Source organism: Salvelinus fontinalis, chromosome 41, assembly GCF_029448725.1.
Source record: "Salvelinus fontinalis isolate EN_2023a chromosome 41, ASM2944872v1, whole genome shotgun sequence".
NCBI classification, from domain to species: Eukaryota; Metazoa; Chordata; class Actinopteri; order Salmoniformes; family Salmonidae; genus Salvelinus; species Salvelinus fontinalis.
In genome coordinates, this window is record NC_074705.1 from 2,751,708 (window position 1) to 2,762,897 (window position 11,190).

The 11,190-nt window shown below is 44.8% G+C and overlaps 1 protein-coding gene across 3 annotated transcripts in view; it reads left to right on the plus strand.

Moving 5' to 3' along the window:
* LOC129840267 (bone morphogenetic protein receptor type-2-like) overlaps positions 1-8,609 on the plus strand; it is a 133,734-nt gene extending 125,125 nt beyond the window's left edge. For all 3 annotated transcript variants that reach the window (XM_055908020.1, XM_055908019.1, XM_055908021.1), the window contains 2 exons: positions 1-364; positions 3,907-8,609. The exon at positions 1-364 is cut by the window's left edge and continues 802 nt beyond it. In XM_055908020.1, coding sequence (XP_055763995.1) covers positions 1-364; positions 3,907-4,109 — 567 coding nt within the window. In that variant the 3' untranslated portion in view covers positions 4,110-8,609. The remainder of the gene's footprint in view (positions 365-3,906) is intronic.
* The last annotated feature ends 2,581 nt before the right edge of the window (positions 8,610-11,190 follow it).

Consider the following 11,190-nt stretch of genomic DNA (forward strand, 5'->3'; position numbering starts at 1 on the left):
CTGGGGCTGATCACTGCCAGCCCAGACGAACACCAACCCCTGCTGAGCAGAGAGACGGGACAAGCAGACGTCCGCTCCTCTAACGCACGGCCCAACAACAACAACAACAACGACAACGGACTGGTCCTGGGGGAGGGGGAGAGTGACGGGGGAGGAGAGGAAGAGGAGGAGGGAGGAAGTACCAGTGGAGAGACCCCCTGCTCCCTGGGCGAGAGCTCTGTGTCTGGCTCCTTGTCTGGACCTGACCACAACCCTGTCCCCATGAGAGGTGAAGCCCTGCTCAGGCAGCCTAAAGGAGGCCGGCGGCCGGAGAGACCCAACTCCCTGGACCTGTCCTTCACCACCAGAGACCTGGTCTCACTGGGTGAGCAGAGCACCCTCACAGCCTGACCCTAACCCTCACGGCCTCACCTTAACCCTCACGGCCTCACCGTAACCCTCACGGCCTCACCTTAACCCTCTCACCCTAACCCTAACCCTCACGGCCTCACCTTAACCCTCACGGCCTCACCTTAACCCTCACGGCCTCACCTTAACCCTCACGGCCTCACCTTAACCCTCTCACCCTAACCCTAACCCTCACGGCCTAACCCTAACCCTCACGGCCTCACCTTAACCCTCACGGCCTCACCTTAACCCTCACGGCCTCACCTTAACCCTCACGGCCTCACCTTAACCCTCACGGCCTCACCCTAACCCTCACGGCCTCACCCTAACCCTCACGGCCTGACCCTAACCCTCACGGCCTGACCCTAACCCTCACGGCCTGACCCTAACCCTCACGGCCTCACCTTAACCCTCACGGCCTCACCTTAACCCTCACATCCTGACCCTAACCCTCACGGCCTGACCTTAACCCTCACGGCCTGACCTTAACCCTCACGGCCTGACCCTAACCCTCTCATCCTGACCTTAACCTGTTGGGGATGGGGGCGCTGTTTAGACTATTTATGCTAATGTGGCTAATTTTTTAAACGGCTTCCCACAAAATCCTTGATCGTACAATATGCATATTATTATTATTATTGGATAGAAAACAGTCTATAGTTTCTATAGGAGTTGAAATTTTGTCTCTAAGTGGAACAGAGCCCATTCTACAGCAATTTCCCTGACATGGAGTCAGATTTGAGAAACGTTGGCCACTTTTCTGAAGTCATTTAAACGGGCACTGTCGTTGCTATGACTATACGGACACTTCTTACGTCTTCCCCTGGATGCCTTTACGTGATGACGATTCCAACGGGCTCGATTGCTCGTTCACAGGCCCTACAAATGAAAAAAACCTTTAGCTAGCAAGTCTTTTCTTGCTGCGTAACGCGCGTGGAAGACACCGACCCTCTCCTGTTCCAAGCATTAGTTTAGCCTGTTATATTTCTCCGGTCATCTTTTCACTCGTTATAGGAGTTACAAACATCACAAAGTAGTTAATTTAAAGCGTTTTATAGCAATTTATATCCGTTTAGTGCGATTTTGGGACATTTATTTTTGCAACGATGTGAAAAGTTGGTCACGCTTTTCAGTTCATCCCGAACGTAGTTGACATTTCCACATGGCAAGAGGACAGCTTTCCACCAAAAGACGATTTCTCCCAAGAAAGGATCCTTTGCCCAAGATACTGATGGAAGAACAGCTCAAGGTAGGACATTTTTATTATGATAAATCGTGTTTCTGTCGAAACATTTTAGTGGCTTAGGACGCCATGTTTTTTGACGTAGCTTCGCTTGGCGCAAACTGTATTGAAAAGTAAGGATAAATTAAAAAATGTAATAACGCAATTGTATTAAGAATTAAATTGTCTATCAATCCCTGTCCACCCTATATTTTTTAGTCACGTTTATGAGTATTTATGTATAAGAGTAGATCACTGTCTAAGTGGCGCAAGGACGTTTTCTTTACCAGCTTGTCTACATTTCACATTGTCTAACCATGATTTTGGTGGCTAAATATAAACATTTTCGATCAAACTGTATATGCATGTTGTAATGTGATGTTACAGGAGTGTCATCGGAAGAATTCTGAGAAGGTTAGTGAAAAAATTAATATCTTTTGGCGATGTTGACTTTTATCGCTCACTTTGGCTAGAATCAATGCTGGGCTGCTAATTGCTATGTGCTAAGCTAATATAACGATTTATTGTGTTTTCGCTGTAAGACACTTAGAAAATCTGAAATATTGTCTGTATTCACAGGATCTGTGTCTTTCGATTCGTGTATGCTGTGTATTTTTACGAAATGTTTGATGATTAGTAGTTAGGTAAACACGTTGCTCATTGTAATTATTCTAGTCCATTTGTGATGGTGGGTGCAATTGTAAACTATGCCATCTACCTGAAATATGCACTTTTTTCTAACAAAACCTATCCCATACCATAAATATGTTATCAGACTGTCATCTAATGAGTTTTTTTGTTGGTTAGGGGCTATAAATATCTTAGTTTAGCCGAATTGGTGATGGCTACTGGTGTTGGTGGACAAATAAAAGATGGTGGAATATGCTAATGTGTTTTTAGGTAATAGATGTACATCTTTACATATTGTGTCTTCCCTGTAAAACATTTTAAAAATCGGAAATGTTGACTGGATTCATAAGATCTGTGTCTTTCATTAGCTGTATTGGACTTTAATGTGTGAAAGTTAAATATTTTAAAAAAATATTTTTTTTGAATTTCGCGGCACTGGTTTTTCAGTGGGGGGGGGGGGGGGAGTGCCGCTAGCGGCACGCTGATCCTAGACAGGTTAACCCTCACGGCCTCACCTTAACCCTCACGGCCTCACCTTAACCCTCACGGCCTGACCCTAACCCTCACGGCCTCACCTTAACCCTCACATCCTGACCCTAACCCTCACGGCCTGACCTTAACCCTCACGGCCTGACCCTAACCCTCACGGCCTGACCCTAACCCTCTCATCCTGACCCTAACCCTCTCATCCTGACCCTAACCCTCTCATCCTGACCCTAACCCTCTCAGCCTGACCCTAACCCTCTCAGCCTGACCCTAACCCTCTCATCCTGACCCTAACCCTCTCAGCCTAACCCTCTCAGCCTGACCCTAACCCTCTCAGCCTGACCCTAACCCTCTCAGCCTAACCCTCTCAGCCTGACCCTAACCCTCTCATCCTGACCCTAACCCTCTCAGCCTGACCCTAACCCTCTCATCCTGACCCTAACCCTCTCATCCTGAACCTAACCCTCTCATCCTGACCCTAACCCTCTCATCCTGACCCTAACCCTCTCATCCTGACCCTAACCCTCTCATCCTGAACCTAACCCTCTCATCCTGACCCTAACCCTCTCAGCCTAACCCTCTCAGCCTGACCCTAACCCTCTCATCCTGACCCTAACTCTCTCATCCTGACCCTAACCCTCTCAGCCTGACCCTAACCCTCTCAGCCTGACCCTAACCCTCTCAGCCTGACCCTAACCCTCTCATCCTGACCCTAACCCTGACCCTAACCCTCTCATCCTGACCCTAACCCTCTCATCCTGACCCTAACCCTCTCATCCTGACCCTAACCCTCTCAGCCTGACCCTAACCCTCTCATCCTGACCCTAACCCTCTCATCCTGACCCTAACCCTCTCATCCTGACCCTAACCCTCTCATCCTGACCCTAACCCTCTCACCCTGACCCTAACCCTCTCACCCTGACCCTAACCCTCTCACCCTGACCCTAACCCTCTCACCCTGACCCTAACCCTCTCACCCTGACCCTAACCCTCTCATCCTGACCCTAACCCTCTCATCCTGACCCTAACCCTCTCATCCTGACCCTAACCCTCTCAGCCTGACCCTAACCCTCTCATCCTGACCCTAACCCTCTCATCCTGACCCTAACCCTCACGGCCTGACCCTCACCCCCTGACCCCTGACCCTACCCCTGACCCCTGACCCTGTGTTTGTGTTCCAGGGGAGGTCCAGAACCAGGGAACAGGGGAGAAGATTAAGAAGCGTGTGAAGACTCCGTACTCCCTGAAGCGCTGGCGACCCGCCACCTGGGTCATCTCCACGGATACCAGGGGGTCAGAGGTGAACAACAACAAGGGTCAGGGCCGACCCAAGTCCAGCTCCGCTGTCTATCCCACCTCTGAACCCAGCGACACCCGCCTCTGAACTCTGACCTTCAGAGGGACAACACAGACACTAGTGTTGCTATGACAACAGACCGTGAAGCGTTTCCTGGGTAACAGCAGTCGGTTGTGTCCAGTTTCTGTCTCTCGCTTTGCGTCTGTTGATGACTCTGCTTTATATTGAATCCAGCTATGCAGCGATCTCTGCCTGGTGGTTTCATTTGTCTGTGTGTATAACGAGCGATCTCTGCCTCGTGGTTTCATTTGTCTGTGTGTATAACGAGCGATCTCTGCCTCGTGGTTTCATTTGTCTGTGTGTATAACGAGCGATCTCTGCCTCGTGGTTTCATTTGTCTGTGTGTATAACGAGCGATCTCTGCCTCGTGGTTTCATTTGTCTGTGTGTATAACGAGCGATCTCTGCCTTGTGGTTTCATTTGTCTGTGTGTATAACGAGCGATCTCTGCCTCGTGGTTTCATTTGTCTGTGTGTATAACGAGCGATCTCTGCCTCGTGGTTTCATTTGTCTGTGTGTATAACGAGCGATCTCTGCCTCGTGGTTTCATTTGTCTGTGTGTATAACGAGCGATCTCTGCCTGGTGGTTTCATTTGTCTGTGTGTATAACGAGCGATCTCTGCCTCGTGGTTTCATTTGTCTGTGTGTATAACGAGCGATCTCTGCCTCGTGGTTTCATTTGTCTGTGTGTATAACGAGCGATCTCTGCCTGGTGGTTTCATTTGTCTGTGTGTATAACGAGCGATCTCTGCCTCGTGGTTTCATTTGTCTGTGTGTATAACGAGCGATCTCTGCCTGGTGGTTTCATTTGTCTGTGTGTATAACGAGCGATCTCTGCCTCGTGGTTTCATTTGTCTGTGTGTATAACGAGCGATCTCTGCCTGGTGGTTTCATTTGTCTGTGTGTATAACGAGCGATCTCTGCCTCGTGGTTTCATTTGTCTGTGTGTATAACGAGCGATCTCTGCCTCGTGGTTTCATTTGTCTGTGTGTATAACGAGCGATCTCTGCCTGGTGGTTTCATTTGTCTGTGTGTATAACGAGCGATCTCTGCCTGGTGGTTTCATTTGTCTGTGTGTATAACGAGGTTTAGTCGTCTACTCCAGGTGAGGTTTAGTCGTCTACTCCAGGTGAGGTTTAGTCGTCTACTCCAGGTGAGGTTTAGTCGTCTACTCCAGGTGAGGTTTAGTCGTCTACTCCAGGTGAGGTTTAGTCGTCTACTCCAGGTGAGGTTTAGTCGTCTACTCCAGGTGAGGTTTAGTCGTCTACTCCAGGTGAGGTTTAGTCGTCTACTCCAAGTGAGGTTTAGTCGTCTACTCCAGGTGAGGTTTAGTCGTCTACTCCAGGTGAGGTTTAGTCGTCTACTCCAGGTGAGGTTTAGTCGTCTACTCCAGGTGAGGTTTAGTCGTCTACTCCAGGTGGAGTCTCATTCTGTGACCGCGAGGGAGGGCACTGCTCTGGAAACAGTCATATTATCTGCTCTGTCGTTCAGCACCTGTAAGGAGTTGGTCTCCAGGACGATGGTCTTAAAGACACATCGATCCACTGTTTTCATGCTCTGTGTATTTGATTATGTATCATGATTTAAACTGTGCAATGGGATACAGCTTTTAGGTGCTTTCATATGTTTTTAACACTTTTCTTGTTTCATTTTTTTAAATATTATCTCTGTGTTGCGATTATAAATGGACACCAAGTCAATGTTTTATTCAGTCTGGAAACAGTCCATCAGACTACAAACCCTCTCCTCAAATCAAACAACTGAAGTACTACCCAGAGTTGTAATGTTAGTGGGCTCTCTCTCTTTACTGGGACTCTGGGACTACAATCACCAGACAGGACTGGGACTACAATCACCAGACAGGACTGGGACTACAATCACCAGACAGGACTGGGACTACAATCACCAGACAGGACTGGGGGGGACTACAATCACCAGACAGGACTGGGGGGGACTACAATCACCAGACAGGACTGGGACTACAATCACCAGACAGGACTGGGGGGAACTACAATCACCAGACAGGACTGGGGTAACTACAATCACCAGACAGGACTGGGACTACAATCACCAGACAGGACTGGGGGGACTACAATCACCAGACAGGACTGGGGGAACTAGAATCACCAGACAGGACTGGGACTACAAATACCAGACAGGACTGGGACTACAATCACCAGACAGGACTGGGACTACAATCACCAGACAGGACTGGGACTACAATCACCAGACAGGACTGGGACTACAATCACCAGACAGGACTGGGGGGGGACTACAATCACCAGACAGGACTGGGGGGACTACAATCACCAGACAGGACTGGGGGGGGAACTACAATCACCAGACAAGACTGGGGGGAACTACAATCACCAGACAGGATTGGGGGGAACTACAATCACCAGACAGGACTGGGGGGACTACAATCACCAGACAGGACTGGGGGAATTACAATCACCAGACAGGACTGGGGGAATTACAATCACCAGACAGGACTGGGACTACAATCACCAGACAGGACTGGGGGGGTCTACAATCACCAGACAGGACTGGGACTACAATCACCAGACAGGACTGGGACTACAATCACCAGACAGGACTGGGACTACAATCACCAGACAGGACTGGGACTACAATCACCAGACAGGACTGGGACTACAATCACCAGACAGGACTGGGAGGACTACAATCACCAGACAGGACTGGGGGGACTACAATCAACAGACAGGACTGGTGGGAACTATAATCACCAGACAGGACTGGGGGGACTACAATCACCAGACAGGACTGGGACTACAATCACCAGACAGGACTGGGGGGACTACAATCACCAGACAGGACTGGGGGGACTACAATCACCAGACAGTACTGGGACTACAATCACCAGACAGGACTGGGACTATAATCACCAGACAGGACTGGGGGGAACTACAATCACCAGAGACCACTGGTACTACAATCACCAGACAGGACTGGGACTACAATCACCAGACAGGACTGGGACTACAATCACCAGACAGGACTGGGACTACAATCACCAGACAGGACTGGAGGGACTACAATCACCAGACAGGACTGGAGGGACTACAATCACCAGACAGGACTGGAGGGACTACAATCACCAGACAGGACTGGGGGGGACTACAATCACCAGACAGGACTGGGACTACAATCACCAGACAGGACTGGGAGGACTACAATCACCAGACAGGACTGGGGGGACTACAATCACCAGACAGGACTGGGGGGACTACAATCACCAGACAGGACTGGGGGGACTACAATCACCAGACAGGACTGGGACTACAAACACCAGACCGGACTGGGACTACAATCACCAGACAGGACTGGGGGGACTACAATCACCAGACAGGACTGGGGGGAACTACAATCACCAGACAGGACTGGGACTACAATCACCAGACAGGACTGGGGGGACTACAATCACCAGACAGGACTGGGGGGAACTACAATCACCAGACAGGACTGGGGGGACTACAATCACCAGACAGGACTGGGGGGGACTACAATCACCAGACAGGACTGGGGGGGACTACAATCACCAGACAGGACTGGGGGGACTACAATCACCAGACAGGACTGGGGGGACTACAATCACCAGAGACCACTGGGATTCTGGGACTACAATTACCAGAGACCACTGGGATTCTGGGACTACAATCACCAGAGACCACTGGGATTCTGGGACTACAATCACCAGAGACCACTGGGATTCTAGGACTACAATCACCAGAGACCACTGGGATTCTGGGACTACAATCACCAGACATGGCTGGGATTCTGGGACTACAATCACCAGAGACCACTGGGATTCTGGGACTCCAATCACCAGAGACCACTGGGATTCTGGGACTACAATCACCAGAGAACACTGGGATTCTGGGACTACAATCACCAGAGACCACTGGGATTCTGGGACTCCAATCACCAGAGACCACTGGGATTCTGGGACTACAATCACCAGAGACCACTGGGATTCTGGGACTCCAATCACCAGAGAACACTGGGATTCTGGGACTACAATCACCAGAGACCACTGGGATTCTGGGACTACAATCACCAGAGACCACTGGGATTCTGGGACGACATCAAGAGAAGCAGGATGCATCTGTTCAGAAATGGACGAACAGCAACACCTCACTCTTTCAACAGAAAAACTCTGATTCCCACAATTCTGTCTGCTCGGAATCCAACTCTTTTAAAGCGATCCTTCTGAATCATGCTGGAACTGTTGACCCTGTCTTGTGAATCTGTACCATGTGGACTATGGACATGTCAGCGAGCAGATGCAGGGTGCAGTGGGTCTAGGCCATGCAGGCCCTGAAGTGTGTCAGGGACTGTCTGTTTCAGAGGATCAAATTAGCTTTCTGTTTTGGTATCTTGCATTTGTCTGAGAAATATATGTTTGTGTATTGCAACAACAACAGAAACGGGCCTATGCTATGTTAATTTGATGAACACTACAGGTTTGACACAAAACAAAAACATTTTAATAAATGTATGAAACACAGTGGTATAGTTATTATAACTCAGGGTAATACATGTATTAAACACAGTGGTATAGTTATTATAACTCAGGGTAATACATGTATTAAACACAGTGGTATAGTTATTATAACTCAGGGTCATACATGTATTAAACACAGTGGTATAGTTATTATAACTCAGGGTTAGGTAATACATGTATAAAACACAGTGGTATAGTTATTATAACTCAGGGTAATACATGTATTAAACACAGTGGTATAGTTATTATAACTCAGGGTAATACATGTATTAAACACAGTGGTATAGTTATTATAACTCAGGGTTAGGTAATACATGTATTAAACACAGTGGTATAGTTATTATAACTCAGGGTAATACATGTATAAAACACAGTGGTATAGTTATTATAACTCAGGGTAATACATGTATTAAACACAGTGGTATAGTTATTATAACTCAGGGTAATACATGTATAAAACACAGTGGTATAGTTATTATAACTCAGGGTAATACATGTATAAAACACAGTGGTATAGTTATTATAACTCAGGGTAATACATGTATTAAACACAGTGGTATAGTTATTATAACTCAGGGTAATACATGTATTAAACACAGTGGTATAGTTATTATAACTCAGGGTTAGGTAATACATGTATAAAACACAGTGGTATAGTTATTATAACTCAGGGTAATACATGTATTAAACACAGTGGTATAGTTATTATAACTCAGGGTAATACATGTATTAAACACAGTGGTATAGTTATTATAACTCAGGGTAATACATGTATTAAACACAGTGGTATAGTTATTATAACTCAGGGTAATACATGTATTAAACACAGTGGTATAGTTATTATAACTCAGGGTAATACATGTATTAAACACAGTGGTATAGTTATTATAACTCAGGGTAATACATGTATTAAACACAGTGGTATAGTTATTATAACTCAGGGTAATACATGTATTAAACACAGTGGTATAGTTATTATAACTCAGGGTAATACATGTATTAAACACAGTGGTATAGTTATTATAACTCAGGGTAATACATGTATTAAACACAGTGGTATAGTTATTATAACTCAGGGTTAGGTAATACATGTATTAAACACAGTGGTATAGTTATTATAACTCAGGGTAATACATGTATTAAACACAGTGGTATAGTTATTATAACTCAGGGTAATACATGTATTAAACACAGTGGTATAGTTATTATAACTCAGGGTAATACATGTATTAAACACAGTGGTATAGTTATTATAACTCAGGGTTAGGTAATACATGTATTAAACACAGTGGTATAGTTATTATAACTCAGGGTAATACATGTATTAAACACAGTGGTATAGTTATTATAACTCAGGGTAATACATGTATTAAACACAGTGGTATAGTTATTATAACTCAGGGTAATACATGTATTAAACACAGTGGTATAGTTATTATAACTCAGGGGTAATACATGTATTAAACACAGTGGTATAGTTATTATAACTCAGGGTAATACATGTATTAAACACAGTGGTATAGTTATTATAACTCAGGGTAATACATGTATTAAACACAGTGGTATAGTTATTATAACTCAGGGTAATACATGTATTAAACACAGTGGTATAGTTATTATAACTCAGGGTAATACATGTATTAAACACAGTGGTATAGTTATTATAACTCAGGGTAATACATGTATTAAACACAGTGGTATAGTTATTATAACTCAGGGTAATACATGTATTAAACACAGTGGTATAGTTATTATAACTCAGGGTAATACATGTATTAAACACAGTGGTATAGTTATTATAACTCAGGGTAATACATGTATTAAACACAGTGGTATAGTTATTATAACTCAGGGTAATACATGTATTAAACACAGTGGTATAGTTATTATAACTCAGGGTTAGGTAATACATGTATAAAACACAGTGGTATAGTTATTATAACTCAGGGTAATACATGTATTAAACACAGTGGTATAGTTATTATAACTCAGGGTAATACATGTATTAAACACAGTGGTATAGTTATTATAACTCAGGGTAATACATGTATTAAACACAGTGGTATAGTTATTATAACTCAGGGTAATACATGTATTAAACACAGTGGTATAGTTATTATAACTCAGGGTAATACATGTATTAAACACAGTGGTATAGTTATTATAACTCAGGGTAATACATGTATTAAACACAGTGGTATAGTTATTATAACTCAGGGTAATACATGTATTAAACACAGTGGTATAGTTATTATAACTCAGGGGTAATACATGTATTAAACACAGTGGTATAGTTATTATAACTCAGGGTAATACATGTATTAAACACAGTGGTATAGTTATTATAACTCAGGGTAATACATGTATTAAACACAGTGGTATAGTTATTATAACTCAGGGTAATACATGTATTAAACACAGTGGTATAGTTATTATAACTCAGGGTAATACATGTATTAAACACAGTGGTATAGTTATTATAACTCAGGGTAATACATGTATTAAACACAGTGGTATAGTTATTATAACTCAGGGTAATACATGTATTAAACACAGTGGTATAGTTATTATAACTCAGGGTAAT